Raw genomic sequence first — 16,204 nt, 5'->3', positions numbered from 1 at the left:
CTTTGATAGCCTCCCATGTAGTTGGCTTCTTCACTAGATCCTTCGGGAACACATTCACCATTAGGATGTTCTTCACCACACAAGTCGCACTTGATTGCAGCTACTTATTGTTGCTTATGAGCCAAAGTAAACCCTTTAAACTCGTTAGTTAGAGCCTCGATTTGCTTGTTCATGGCTGCTTGGTTAGCTAGAATTGATGTTTGTTCACTCACCCCAAACACTCCTCTTTCTTTCTTTTTCGCTTCAGCACGATACTCATTGCCAGCCATGTTTTCTATTAGAGCTTGGACTTCATGATCAGTTTTTCTCTTGAGACTACCTCCCGCGGAAGCATCTAAGAACATTCTAGTGTTTGGTGTCACCCCCTCAGTGAAGATTTGGAGGTATTGTTTCTCAGTGAATTCATGATTAGGGCATCTCTTAAGAAGCAAATTGAACCGCTCCCAAGCATCATACAATGACTCACTCTCCCCTTGTTTGAAGTTTGAAATCTCCATCTTCTTTTCCCAATATTTAGACATAGGGAAATACTTCTCTAGGAACTTCAGCTCTAACTCTTCCCATGTTTGGACAGTCCCATTGGGTACAGTCAGCAACCAATCTTACGCTCTTCCCGTCAAGGTGAAAGGAAACAACCTTAGTTTCTTCTGTGCATCGGTCACAGTGGCTAGTTGTACACAAAACTCACATGTTTCAGCAAAGCGGCTTAAGTGTTCATGTGGGCTCATGGCTTCAGTGCCATCGAATTGTCTGTCTCTCAAACCATTTAGAACCGTAGTCTTGATGTCGAAAGCAACGGGGTTAGCGGGTTGAAAAGTGTGGGTCAGATGACCGCGATGAGTTGCTAACCCATAGTCTCCTAGCTTTGGTATTGGTACTGGTTCTCCCATGATAGAAGATCTAGGAGAAGAGATTATTTCAGATTCAATAGAGATTGGCTTCGGTATTTGTTCTCGAACACCCGGTGGAACGGAATGAGACAACCTTTGCAACCAGACAGCTTTCCGAAGTGCTCTAGCAGTTCTTTCAATCTCCGGATCGTACTCTAAGTCGTCGGCGCTCTGTTTACCTCGCATAAACAGCAAAATACCTTAGTAGCACTGCACGACACAAAAAGAATAATAAATGAAATCTGAAACAATGAAAATCTTAAAAACAGAAATTTAAATTGCAGAAATCCTAAATTATAACGTAATTGCCTTGTTGAAATAATTCAACAGTCCCCGACAACGGCGCCAAAAACTTGATAGATATCTGGCAAGTGTACCAAAAACTATCGAAGTAGTAATAAATATCGATCCACAAGGACTGTGTTAATTTCAATTCTAGCAAGCTCGTTATACGTTAGGATGTGTAAAATTTGTATTTGGGTGCCCTTAGGCAATAAAAGTTTGTTTTAATCAGATTTGATTAAAGTAGAGAAAATTCGAAAGAAAATTATATTGAGATGAATGGTTAAGCCGGTGAATCCGCTATTGCTTTATATGAAAAGTCTACCTCTCTTTATTCTCAATTACAACTCAGTTTTTACGATAAATTAACTAAGTGGTTTTGATCAATCTCTTGACTCAAAACCCTTTCCTAAGTTATAACCCTATTAATCTCTTAACTTGATTGAATAACCGCAGAAGCAATATTGGAACGTTAATTCATGTATCATAACCCTCAATTTCCTATCTCTAGGCTCCTAGTGTTGAGTTAAACAAAATTACTATTTCAGGATTAAAAGCTAGGGCTAGTAGTCATTCAATTCCTAATATCAATTCATGTGATTGCAAGAAGCTAGGGCTAGTAGTCATACAAAACAATAACATGAAAAGCAATAAACACAAGTAATTCTGAATAAAAACTGAATATCATTGATCATAGAGAGAGTTCAACTACAAAATCATATATTACAATAGTTTCATCATGGCTTAACCAAACTAAAGGTTTAGCTACTCATAACTAAACAATCATAAGAAATAACAAGAGAAAACATACATAAATCTAACCAACGGGGTGTTGGTATGAGATTCAGGGCTCGTTCCTTGGTCTCCTGTCGTCCTCAGTGCTCAAAATCGCAATAATAATCAGTACCAAAACCCTTGCTAGCAGCTGGATATTTATAGAAAGAAATTAGGGTTTCAGAAAAAGCCCATCATCGTGCCACGTTACGGTCTGGACGTGGCACGATGCTTCATTAATCCTACGTGGCAGCAGACAAAATCAACCATCGTGGCACGTTGCATATTGCTTCGTGCCACGAAATTTCCAGAGCTGAATCCTTTGTCCCACGCTTCCTTCAACGTGCCACGATGCAGGAGAACGTGGCACGATGCTTGTATTTTAGGCAATTTTCCTTGGTTTCTTGAAGTTTCTTCTTTTGAGCTCTTGTTCCTGTTTTGGCTTGATTTCACCATGAATTCATTGCAGTTGACTCTCTAAATGCTATAATAAAGTCCTAAATATGACTAAATAACTAGTGTTGATGCACTGTCATCACTAATATAGTTGTTGGCTTTTCTTGAAAGTTGCTATCGTTTGTTCTGGTTGGATTGAAATGGGTCATTGTCTTTGTAGAACTTGTATTTTGCAAATAGAAAAATATCTAATAAGGAGTAGTTTATTCTCAATTTGCAATATATACTCTTTTGTACAACTTAATCTTTGAAATATTATTTGAAATAAATGTCATCTTATTTTGTAGATCTACAATTATTCAAGTTGTGATTTCTGAACTATATTTCAAAGATAAGTGTGTGATGACAAATGTTTAGCAGAATTGATGGTAGCGCTCCATATTTTATCATTATTTTCAATTAGGAAAAAAAATCATAGTTAAAAGTATAAGACCTCTTTCAAAAAAGAAGTATAAGACCTTTACAAATTAAAATAAACATTTACTTGTTCTACAACAAAAAACGACATTCCTTCTCAAATGAAGCAAATTCATATTGCATTTTTCTTTTACAAGAAAAACATATTATTGAATTCTTGTTAATATAGTGCATTCATAAAATTGAAATAATATCGAGCACATGTATTGATCAATTTGCGTTCAATTTATAAACATATCATTAATGCATTAGTTCAAAATATTTTAGCCCAACAAAAAATAAATAGTAACCTAAACTCTCTTTATCATTCTATCAAATGATACGACCCAATTCAAGTAGGGATAAGTGAATTCACGAATAATCCATTCAAAAACTCACTTTCTATCTGCTATGAGGATTTTGAGCATAGAAATGGATGAGTAGCTCAATTTAATAGGCTATTCAGATGCTGACAAGTGTGTATACAAGATTGATAGAAGGAGCACAATAGGGGTGTTTAAGCTGTAAGGAGCTTCTTTCTCTCATGACCATCTAAGTAGTGAAGCATTATCAAGTAGTGAAGCAGTATATGTGGCAGGGTCTTTAGCTGCGTGTCAGTTAATTGGTTACAAAATATGACAAAAGATTTGGTGATTAAACTAAATAACGTGTCAAGTTACTGATTGACAACAAATTTTGTTATTAATCTTGTATAGAATCCCATGCATATCGAGACAATGTTTTCACTGCCTTGGATCAAATAAATTAGGGCGTGAGTATTGTATGTATATTCACAAAGCCAACAAAAAATATGTCCATAACAATTAATTTGGTTAGTTATGCACTATGCAACTAATATTAATTGCTTGGTTAGCTATGCCCTATGCAGTTAACATTATTGATTTTAGGTTTAATTTGTTAAGACTACTCCATAATTCTTTTTAATTAAACATACTATTTCTCATATTCAATGTTTTACTCTCATATTACCTTTTTTTTTCAAAATCTCGCTTGTTTCGCAAAATCAAAACCAGTTTTGTTCACCAAAAACTTTGAACAATGATAAATTCAAATGAACATAAATATGAATATGTGCAATGCACCTTACCTTAAATAAGCTTCAAGAGAGAATTATTAAGTACCTTGATCATATAAGAAATTTAACAACTTAAACATTAAACATAAACACCAGAATGCCAAAGAACATTGGTATTATCTTTTGTTTTTTCTTCCTAGAGTTGAAACATAAACAACAACATATCTCTATCAAACATCCGAATGGTCAATTGTAACGAGTATTCCAAACTGCATTGTTGTCATTTCACTTAGATTTAAGAGTCCCTTTAGTTGATAGTTTCGTAAAACCGTGTTTTCCAATCTCCTATCTATTATAGTATCAATTCAAGTTTTTCCTATTATTCATGGTCCTGTTTTCTGTAACAATTCAATCTCCTATCTCTGTTTTTTTTCTTTTCGAAAAAATAGTATTAGTAAAAACTTTAAAAATTAGGAGTAAAAATATATTTAAACATGTAAAAAAAAAAAATACATGTAGCTTTTTTAAAATTTTAAAGTAAATTGGGAGGTTGGATATGATGAATAGTGCATCAAAGTTCAACCAGAAATTGAACATCATATAGAACAGCTTCCTAGTTTTCCCCTTTGCCGTGGGATACAATGATGTCGTGTGGTCATTCATGAATTGTTAGTGTTGGCGAGCAGCCGGAGCGACAATGAACTAAACATTTAGGACCACTAAGAGACTTTGACACCACATTATTACCAAAAATCTCAAGGCATAAGTTTATGGGTCAATGTGGTGTCAAAGTCTCTTAGTGGTCCATTTATAGTCAATGCTAGGGAAAAATGTGGAATTATTAGAATTGAGTTACTTGATTCAAAATACTACTTCTAGTATGTTAACTGCTCTAACAAACTCTAAAAATGTTTAAAAAATAAAATGCAACAGACACTTCAAAGACCTCATAGAATAAAAGAAAACAACATCCATTCCATATTTATATTTACAAAAATGTCACTTATTCACAGCTTGGTTACCCAACAAGGTAGCAGTTTGTGCAAGTTTATATATCTTACTGAAATTACATTGAGAAATTGCCTCTTTATCAAATATAGCATCTGACAAAACAACTGCTGATGCTCCTCCCATAATATATTCCTCCATTGAATCTACAAACAATTTGAGGTAAATTTTCCAATGGTGTTAACTTAATCTGCTAATTAAAATGCATACTTGTGTCTATCAAACATGTATGGAAGAGTTTACTTTCTAATAATAAGCAGCAATCTTTGATAGCCTAAAAAGCAAAATTGATCCTGTGAAACCTGTTTTATCGTGCATCCGGCTACAAACCGTTAGATTAAGAGAGTAGAATTGTCTCTTTCTTAATTTAACGGTCTACAATTGGCTAATTTTTTATTTCTTAATCTACGGGTCTGCAGCCGACTCCAGACGAGATCCAAGTCTAGATGCTCCAAAAAAAGAAAAATTTAAATAAGACCAACGTTGAGAATGAGAAATAATATGTTTGCAATCGGTTGCTGTGATGCACCTGTGCAATTATTTATTTGTTTGTTTCTGTTTTTAATTTTCTATGCAAATGATAACACATTTTGATTACAGTAATATCTGAGAATTTTGGACATTTAAATTTCTGCTAACACCAAAAAAACCTCTTATTCTGTTATAGACGGCATCAGAACTTAAAATCACTCAAATGTATATAACTCAATAGAAGAAAATGTTAAACTACCTATTGTTATTCCCTGAGAAGCAACCATAGAAACATGAGGAAAGGGCTTCTTCAGTGCTGCTATATACTGAAATCCTCCAAGTGCTGAAACTGGATAAATCTATCACATTAAAAACCAAGTTAACATAGAATGCACTCTATATTATTGTATAAATAAAGAAATCAGAGAGTATAAAGGTAGAAATGAATCTACATAATCAGACAGTTCTAAATATGCAAGCTAGGAGGAACTCGGACACTCGGTCCACTTTAAGATTCTTCAATATCGAGGTCATATCCCATTCAATGCAGTGTTGTTAAATTTAGCACCCGCATTAATTGCGGTTTTTGCAGGAGTCATTAGGAATTTAGCAAATTTAACTACATTGCATAGCGGAATTTGAACAAATCACTATTTAGTACAAAATATTCTGAAATAGCAACTCTATAGCTCTGTCGTGTAGTGTAACTTGGACAAACTGCTGTTTTCCGCAATCCTCAATTGACAACACTGATTCAATGTGACACCTCCTTCACACTCATAACTGGACTATGTTTGAAGCACAAACTCAGACATTGAGACCGGACACGACACAAACACGTCGACATCGATAATAATTTGACAAAATGAGATCATTCAACGTAATCATATGTGTCGGTGTCACAGGGGCGGATCCAGACTTTTGTTATACGTGGGGCTAAATTTCAAAAAAAAATAATGCAAACTATATTAAAAATAAGAAATAACATTGTTTGATACAATACATTACAATGAAAATCTCGTCTCCTATCCATTTGTTGAAAACAAGTTAAAATGACATCATTGATAATTGTTAAAAGAACATCTCTTTCTATATAAGTTACAAGATGGTCATTTAGCCACTGATCATCCATTTTGTTACATAAGTTACTCTTCACAACTTTCATAGCTAAAAAAAAGCGTTCAACACTTGCAGTTGCTGCCGGCAAAAGCAAAGTCAACTTCAAAAGTGTATAAACCATAGCAAATGTGTTGCATTTATTTGTTTCCACAAATTTTGCACTAAGATCTGAAAGCTCTTTCAACTTAGAAAATTTTCGGTAAGATCGAACATTTGTAATATAATTTTTAAGTTGATGGCGTAACACCACTTCCGACACATCTATAAAATCATTTGGATAAAACCCAGACATCCTCAATAATTTGTTCCCATCAAAAATTGCAAATGACTTTGCGGAATTCAAACATAAAACACATTGTAAAAAAAAGATAGTTTACTCATTTACTAACTTGTTCTTTTGTGTTATATCTATTATTAAAAAAAAAAAAAAAAAATAGGGAAAAGGCATGTGGGGCTTTATCCCCACATAGCCCATATGTGCAACCGCCCCTGCGGTGTCATGTCAGTGTCGGACAAGATAGATTTCCAAACTGGGACAGGCCTAATCCGAGGAGTATTTGTGCTTCATAGATATCATCTTAAAATTAGGTTTAACATAAATCAGTCCTACAAAACCAGCTAGTAAGGCGGGAGACGCCTCCCACATATAAACAAACTTTCAGGACATATCCCATGTATCAACAGTTTAAATATAGTCGATATACCCTAAACTCGTCAATTTGAGATTCAATTTGGAATTTACTTTGGGAGGTATTGGGAAGAAATTGGAATGTAATATTATATTGACATTGTTTCATATAGATACAGAAGAAAAAGTTCTCGATTGATTTAAACATAAAAGAAAATAGAAAGGCTTACCTTGACCATTTTAGCACCTGCATCATATGCAGACAATATCTGCATTTGCAAACAATAATCATTAAACAACATTCTGTAGAAAAGCAAATGGAAAAAATACTTTCACATTTTACTACTCCAGTCTTGGACTGTTTTATATACGAAAATGGATTACGATGGTAACAATGACTAATAAAATGACATAATCAAAAATAAAAATGGAGAGAATAAACTAAAGTTAGGGAAATAGAATAATATCAGAGATAATCAAATATGATTTCTCCTAATTCTTATAGACAGTCAAATGCAATGGATTGAACATTTATATTGCAGGAATAAATCATGAAATCTGTTAACAACTTGAACTTAAAAGTTGACACTTACTTCGGTTGGAGTCATTGTTCCGGGAATATATAAAATGTCACCACCTTGAACATAATCCAAAATATCCTGATAAACAAGTTCAAATAAAACTGCATATTGGTAAGACATCCTAGTATGGCCTTAAATACTGAAATATGAGATTCAACAATCGCAAAAGCCAATTCTAACAAGTAACAACAACAATAATTTTAAAATAACATTGTGATTTCGCACAAGTAGGTATTATTTGACATTTAGTAAATGTAAATAAAAAATTTCAAACCTTAACATTTGCCGGACTCATTAGAAATTTAGCTCCGGCGTTAATTGCAGTGTTTGCATCCTCAATCCTGAGAACAGTTCCAACCTAAGGGCAGATATCTGTTGAGTTCAGACAATCGTTGAAAAGAAATGTAAATCTTCTGTAATGCAAATGATAGATATTTGATCATCTATATGTTATTCTCACTCATCATGCTGGGTACACGTATTGATGAGCCATAATGTCCTATTAAGCACTGACACAGATACTGAACACGACGTTAGCCCGTTCACACTGGTAATAATTTGAGAGAATAGAATTATTGAACGTAACCACGTGTGTAGGTGTCGGACACCGGGAACATTGTTTTCCCTTGCATCCATACCTCTACCTCTAACTATTGAAATATCTTTAATATATTCTATCCTTCGTACCAATGCTTCTACACATCTTCTCCACACATGTTCAAAACACGTAAGACAAGATTCTACCATCTTTTCTACAATAGAAGCAAAGCCACTCCACTTTTCTCTCTAAAACTTTCATTCTTATCCCTATCTTATCTTATGCGACAATTCATTCATTATAACATCAATATCTCTATCTCAGAAATCATACCAATTTGCAATAGGATTCATGTGCAAGCTAGTAATATCTTGTAATTTGAAGAGAGAAAATTACAATCTTATAATAATTTCATGTGTGTCGGAGATTCTAAATATCAAGAGTTACTTAAATTTTGGTTACATTATAGCATCAATAGTTAGAAGTAGAACATTGAGTTTGTCAGAGAGAATAACAATATTTTTTCCACATTCAGAAGCTTCAGTTCGGTTCATTTGATATAACACCGATGAAATGTAAGAAATCAAAAAGAAACTTAAAGAATGAAATCATACCCCTAGAGTAATTCTAGGATGCTCCTTCACCAGCTGCTGTAGAACCTACACAAACAAGAAACAAATTACGAAATTTAATCCTCAAAAACAAGGAAACTGATGAAGCAAATAAGGTTAGGTTACCTACCTCAAACACACCTGGAGTAGACATCACAATCTCCAACTACATGTGAAGAAAACAAAGATGTGGTTACAGATATACACTGTCATTGTAGACTAATTTTACATTGTCATTGTAGACTAATTTTACACTCTCTTAGAGAATATCTAAGACAGAATGGAAGATGCACAGTCATTGTAGACTAATTTTACACTGACATCTAATGAGAATTCAATATTTTGCATTTATTTTAAGATGTGGTTACAAATTGGATTTATGTGGCAATACGAAGTTTTCATTGATTGTCAATGTAAAACTAATTTACACCGATAGTGTATCACCATTAAACTCTATTTTGAAATGGCATAAGGATGACTAATTTTCTCTCGAGATGGTCGAAAAGCATCTGAAGTGATTCAACTATTAGTATTATACGAAACTAATCCATATAAATGTTGTTGAATTTTCTTTTATTATTAAAAATCATTAATAAGTCAAAATAAAAGAACATGAAAAGTAAACTTACAACTGAAATGCCACCTGCTATTGCAGCATTTGCAGCTTCCAATGCCACTTCTGCACTATATGCAAGTGACAAACAAAAAGTAAGCCAACATAAACAGATTGGGAAAATTTTTATCGACTATAGTTGTGACTTGTCAAATTTTTCATTATAGCTGAATGTTAGAATATTAGTTGTTATTGTTAATATTTTCTCCTTCACCTGAGTCCGAACCCAGTTCCTTTAACTCCTTATAACATGGAAAAAACATGTCCATGATCAGCAAAAAGGGAATGCATAAACACACACGCGTGCAGACATACACCAGGTAAAATACCCTTCTCATCATCAACATTCAGCAACATATCTACAAATACGCAACACGCACTGATTGATTAAAGTTGACTAATCCTCTTTCAATTTTAGCACTCTGATATTCAACTATTTCTACACTGTCTCTTCCTATTCAAGCAACTATAGACTTCCCTAATCCTTGACACCGTATGGCTTATGCACTGATGTCATCTATATCAAGTGTCGCTGTTATTTGTCTTATGCACTAATGTCATCTTCCTACCTCATATGGCTTATGCACATATGTCTCTTCTTACCTCATATGTTGCATACCACCAAAGTGTTCTCCCTTTTCATCATTACTAAACTTGTTTTTTTTACAGGAAAGTAGATTCTAATGCAAGTACCGAGCAATCATGTCACAGAAGAAAACTATGACAGTGTGTGAACCACAGAGATTTTATGCACGCTTCAATTCAATGTATACACATATAAATCATTTATTTACACAGACAGGAACACTGAATAAGACAAATAACACCGACACACGTAAACATCGAGAGAAATTTGTAAAAATGAAAGTGATTGTATGTAACTACATGTATCATTGTCGTGTCGGCCACTCAAACACACTTACAATCTACCTATGTAACACTAATAATTTGAAAGTGATTGTATCTAGCCACACATGTCATGGTTGTGTAGGACACTCAAATACACTTTCAATCTACCTATGTAACACAAACAATTGAAAGTGAACGTATGTAACCATATCTGTCATTTTCTTGTCAGAAACACTTTCAATCTAGCTATGTAACACTGATAGTTTTGAAAAAAATGAAAGTGATTGTATATAACCACACCACACACATGTCATTATTGTGTCGACCACTCAACATACCTTCAATCGATTAATATTACACCGATAATTCGATAGAAAGAAAAAAGTGATTGTATCTAACCGCATGTGTCATCGTCGTGTGATACACTCTAACACGCTTTCAATTTGAAATGTCGATACTATATTCAACCACAAAATTGCATCAAGTACTAATGAAATTCTACGCCCTCCCATCTTGCCCTGATCCCAAAAATTGATTACGTGTTGACTAAAAACATAATTCAGTCCCTCAAAGTTTACTAGGAGAGGGAGATATAATACACTGACAAATTAGTCTCACTGTTATAATTAAAATGAGAAAATTGAGTTATAAACAATTTGGATATTATTTTTCCATATGAAAATTATAAGGGACCAAATTAAGTTTTAACTAGTTCTACTTATTTGTTCTTCCCCTAAAGTAATTGATAAAAATGAGAAAGAGAAACAAAAATGAAAGCAAAGAAGAAAGTGGAAGGTGGGACCTATTGGCTCTGAGACAAGCAATGACACCAGAATTCTTGATTTGGCAGATGGTTTTGTCAACTGTGGTGGATACTGAAAGCTGAGGATGAGACTCAGAGACTTTGCATGTAACCCTACTAGGAAGACGCATAGAAGAAGTTGAAGAAGACAACCATTGACATTGGTACATGGTTAAGGTTGTACTTGCAGAGGTCATTGTTGTTTTGTAGTAGTTGCAAGGTTCTTCTACTTGTTCTTGTTATTGTTCTTCTCTTGTGTTTTGTGAAAAGATTTATAAGAGGCTTATCCATTGCATGTCCCGAAGTTTTACTCTAACGTGGAAACAAAATATATTAAAAGAAATCAACAACCATTTTTTTTTGGGTGCAAATATCATTATTAAAAAGAAATTCTTTTGTCAAAAAATAGAATAAATTTCTTTGCTATCTCAAAAAAAGAATCTTAGCTTTTATTTCTAAAAAATGTGGTCATTTTTAATTGCTAAGATCACCTTCATTGGTCTCTTTTAAGAATCTACTTTGAGGTTTCATATATAGATCCTTAAGCCAAATACATTTTTAAAAGATAAATAAGAAGTAATAGTATAGATCCGACCATCCATTCAAATTAATCGAATATATCAAATACATTCATATATTCAACGTTGTTAAAATCGTAAAAGATGAATATGTGAACAAACTCACAGCATATAAGTTAATTGTATATAATAAAAAAATGTTTACAAATATAATGAAAAATATCAAAATGATCAAAATATCATGTATTTGCAACATTGACATTCAAATCATTTGATTGAAGTCGTAATTGAATAAAACCGATCTTTCAACAAGAATCAAACAAACATCACAACAAGACAAAATTCAAACAATCACCAACAAAACAAAGAATAACCCAATGCCTCATCCAAACGATAAAATCACGAAAGATAAAAATTTTAAAAAAATATTTAATTAAATTAAAATAGAGAAGATAAATGAAAAAAAAAAAAAAGTGATTTCGGATAAAAAAATTAAAGCAAAAATCACCCTTCAAAAAAGGAAATCGAAAAGAGAAAGAAATAAAGAAAAACTATAGCGAAGACGAACAAGTTACAGAAAGTTCCGTTCTCCAGTTCCCTTCTCATTCCTCTGTTTCCTTTCACGCATTTTATCAAACACATGGTGGGTCTCTTCCATAACACCAAAAAATGCACAAACTCTTCTTCAACAATCTCAAAAACCATATCCACACTCCAAAACTAACCTCATACCTATTCAACAACCTCTTCACAACACAATCCATAAATCTCCCTAACATAGATACAATCACAACAATCATCAACAATCACCCATTTCCACAAAAACCCTTACACCCAACACTCCTCCATTATTTCCCACCATCAACACCAATCCCATCTTCCTTAATCCAAAACATTCTTATACGCTTATTCGCTTCGCATTCAAATGGTCTCAAAGCATTGGAGTTTTTCAATTTCACTATAAAAAACACTCACACCAACCCATGTTCAAGTTCACTTGAAATCACACTTCATATACTAACAAGAATGCGTTACTTCGATAAAGCTTGGAGCTTGTTGATACAAATTGCGAATACACATCCTGATTTGCTTACATTGAAGGCAATGAGTATAATGTTGGCGAAGATAGCGAAGTATCAATCTTTTGAGGAAACGCTTGATGGGTTTAGGAGGATGGAGGAGGAGGTTTTTTTTGGGAGAGAGTTTGGGAGTGATGAGTTTAATGTGTTGTTAAAAGCGTTTGCGACGCAGAGGCAAATGAAGGAGGCGAGGTCGGTTTTTGTTAGGTTTGTGGATAGGTTTAAGGCGGATACGAAGAGTATGAATATTTTGTTGTTAGGGTTTAAGGAAACGGGTGATGTTACGTCTGTTGAGCTGTTTTATCATGAGATGGTTAAGCGAGGGTTTAAGCCGGATAGTGTGAGTTTTGGTATTAGGATTGATGCTTATTGTAAGAAAGGAAGGTTTGGTGATGCTTTGAGGCTTTTGGAGGAGATGGAGAGTAGGAAGTTTGTTGTGTCGGTTGAAACGATTACTACGTTGATTCATGGAGCAGGGTTGGTGCAGAATACGGGTAAGGCGTGGCAGTTGTTTAATGAGATTCCATTGAGAAACTTGGTTGTTGATTCTGGTGCTTATAATGCTTTAATTACGACGTTGGTTAGAAATAGAGATGTTGTATCTGCGCTTTCGTTGATGGATGAGATGATTGAAAAACAAATTGAGCCGGATGGTGTAACTTATCATACAATTTTCTTAGGATTAATGAAGTCAAGAGGGATTGAAGGTGTGTCTGAGCTTTATCTGAAAATGACTCATAGGAAATTTGTTCCGAAAACAAGGACAGTTGTGGTGCTGATGAAATATTTTTGTCACAATAGCCGTCTTGATTTGAGTTTAAGTTTATGGAATTACCTTGTGGAGAAAGGTCACTGTCCTCATGCTCATGCTTTAGATCTTTTGGTAACTGGGTTATGTTCAAGGGGTTTGGTGCAAGAAGCTTTTTCGTGCTCGAAACAAACGTTGGAGAGAGGAAGATATATTAGTTCTACAGCATTTCTAATGCTGGAGAGGCTTTTGAAGCAATCACGGGATGTCGACAAATTAAAGGAGCTTGATCAGATGATTAAGAAATTGCAAAATGTCTTACCACCGTCTAGAGGACATGCTACTGGTATTTCTGACTCCAAGGTTATAGTGTAGCATCTTTTTAATTTCAAATATAATAAATTTTGTTGCCGCCTGATTTTGGTGGTTTTTTCCTGTATATTAACATGTGTAATTCTTTAAATTATGATTAAATGAATAGCTACTTCATTATACCCACAAGTGACAAAACTAACGCACTTACATTTTATCTAGCCATCTAATATTTATGTTTAGTTGGTTTGACCTAGTGGTTTTGTATTCAATCTGTTCCATGCATAATCATTTCGGGCCTGTTTGGACTTTGGATTGCCAAATTTGAATTTATCTCTACGAATGTAAGTACTTGTTTGAGTTTGTTTGGAAGAACTTATAGAAATAGCTTATGGTTTGAGTTTGTTTGGAAGAACTTATAGAAATAGCTTATGACATGTTCATAAGTTGTTTTTAGTTATTTCCATAATCTCTTCCGGATAGCTTATGAAAACATTGACTTTATTTTATCTTTGGTTATAGAAATAGCGTATACATAAGCCCTTATGCAATAAACGCTTGATTTAACTGTTTATGCAAACATACCAAATCAAGTTTTAGCCCAATGCTATATAGTACTTCTGCATAATCCTTGTGTCAGGGTAAAAGGAGACATGTGATTGCAACCTAAAATATAAAACAAGTTTATAGGAATAATTTTAGCAACTTCATATATATAGCGAAATTTACAAACCGGGATCCTCTGCAGCTACCATATGGTGTTTCCAAGGCTGTAGCTACTGTTTGATTTTGGTGAATTTCTTCCGGTATATTAACATGAGTAATTCTTTAAATTATGATTAAATTAAATGAATAGCTACTTCATTATACCGCAATCCCAAGTGACAGCACTTACGCAGTGACACACTACTGTTTTATCTAGCCACCTAAATATTTATGTTTACTTGGTTTGAGCTTACAGCAACTGAAACTCATCCTATAGTTGATGCATTGTATTTTTGTATAGTTACAACGTGTACAATAGGGTACGGTGATATTACAACTAATAGTACTGCAACCAACCTAATAGTAATGCAACCAAGATTTTCTCTATATTGTTTGTGTTGATTTGTGTTGGTTTTATTGATATACTGCTGAGTGGAATGGTTAGTTATGTTCTTGATTTGCAAGAGAATCATTTGTTAAGGACAGTGAAGGGAAGAGGGCAGAAGGATGGGAGGTCATATATAGTTGATGTGAAGAAAGGGAGGATGAGGATTAGGATGGAGGTGGCATTGGCATTAGGGGTAGTGGTACTTTGTATTGGACTTGGTGTCACGGTTATGCATTTTGTTGAAAGGCTTGGATGCGTAGATTTTTTTTATCTTTCGGTTATGTCTTTTACGACAGTTGTGTATGGTGATCATGCTTTCAAAACTTTGCATGGTCGTATCTTCGCCGCAATTTGGCTGCTCGTGTCTAGGCTTGCAGTTGCCCAAGCGTTCCTTTATTTGGCTGAGGCGAGAATGGATAAGCGGCATAGGAGGATGGCTAAGTGGATTCTTGGTCAGGATATGACTGTTGCTGAGTTTCTTGCTGCTGACATAGACAATAATGGATTTGTTAGTAAATCAGACTATGTTATATACAAGCTCAAGGAGATGGGAAAAGTGACTGAGAAGGACATCATGCAGATCAGTGAGAAGATTGATAGACTAGATACCGGAAACTGTGGAAAAATAACACTTGGTGATCTCATGAAGGGTCATAATTGATGAGCTCAATCAGCGTCGAGGCTATCCAAAGAGCTAGGGGAGTCTAAATCCATTGTTGTCACGTAAAAAAGGGAGTGCCAGATTCTCAAGTTGCATGCTGATTAGTGTAGATCACATTTGATGGAAACTTTTTTCTTTTGAGGGTTAGGAAGGAGAATAGATTATCAAGTTACATGCTGGTGATTTCCCCTCTCATACCCTTTTGTCGCACAATCAGTAACTTGACGAGGCACAATATGCTGGTGAAATTCTGTGTTCTTTTGCCGGCATTTTGCAATTGATCTTGATGGAACGTATTATCAATTACAGTATATGATCTTGTGGTAATGGAGGGGACAATTTTGGTTGGTTAAATAATTATTTTGTACATATTCATTTTGAAAATGAATGTCTTTATTCTTTATATAAAAAAATAAAAAAAAAAAGCTAGTGATTTAGTGTTCAATCCGTTCCATGCTCCATACTCCATAAGCTGTTTTTAGCTTTTTCAATAAGCTCTCCCGAATAGCTTATAAAAACAGTTTGTAGCTTATATAAAAACAGTTTGGCTTTATTTTATCTTTTGTTATATAAATAGATTATAAATAAGCCCTTATATTATATGATAAGCGCTTATGCAATATATGCTTAATTAAGTTGTTTATCCACACATACCAAATTAAGTTTTAGCCGAATGCTATATAGCTCTTCTGCATAATCCTTTTGTCAGGGTAAAAGGAGAAAATTGTTTCAATCACAA

The 16,204-nt window shown here is 34.2% G+C and overlaps 3 protein-coding genes across 3 annotated transcripts; 2 read left to right on the top strand and 1 right to left on the bottom strand.

Annotated features, from left to right (window-relative positions):
* Positions 1-4,771: 4,771 nt before the first annotated feature.
* LOC146904022 (uncharacterized) lies at positions 4,772-11,313 on the bottom strand. The gene is made up of 9 exons (XM_085724749.1): positions 11,055-11,313; positions 9,420-9,474; positions 8,921-8,956; positions 8,794-8,838; positions 7,916-7,999; positions 7,654-7,719; positions 7,291-7,329; positions 5,573-5,672; positions 4,772-4,988 (listed from the first exon to the last, which is right to left on the bottom strand). Exons 1-9 carry the CDS (start codon positions 11,249-11,251, stop codon positions 4,834-4,836), a joined length of 777 nt encoding a protein of 258 aa, XP_085580875.1. The 5' UTR covers positions 11,252-11,313; the 3' UTR covers positions 4,772-4,833.
* Positions 11,314-12,047: 734 nt separating this feature from the next.
* LOC146904020 (pentatricopeptide repeat-containing protein At3g61360-like) lies at positions 12,048-15,834 on the top strand. The gene has a single exon (XM_085724748.1). It carries the CDS (start codon positions 12,242-12,244, stop codon positions 13,772-13,774), a length of 1,533 nt encoding a protein of 510 aa, XP_085580874.1. The 5' UTR covers positions 12,048-12,241; the 3' UTR covers positions 13,775-15,834.
* On the top strand, positions 14,854-15,465 carry LOC146904021 (two pore potassium channel c-like). Its single transcript, XM_085724750.1, has one exon. It carries the CDS (start codon positions 14,854-14,856, stop codon positions 15,463-15,465), a length of 612 nt encoding a protein of 203 aa, XP_085580876.1.
* Positions 15,835-16,204: the final 370 nt, after the last annotated feature.

The sequence above is a fragment of the Medicago sativa genome, chromosome 7 (genome assembly GCF_051527215.1).
Source record: "Medicago sativa cultivar Bolivia chromosome 7, Bolivia_mono, whole genome shotgun sequence".
NCBI lineage: Eukaryota > Viridiplantae > Streptophyta > Magnoliopsida > Fabales > Fabaceae > Medicago > Medicago sativa.
This window is presented reverse-complemented; position numbering and strand designations above follow the sequence as displayed.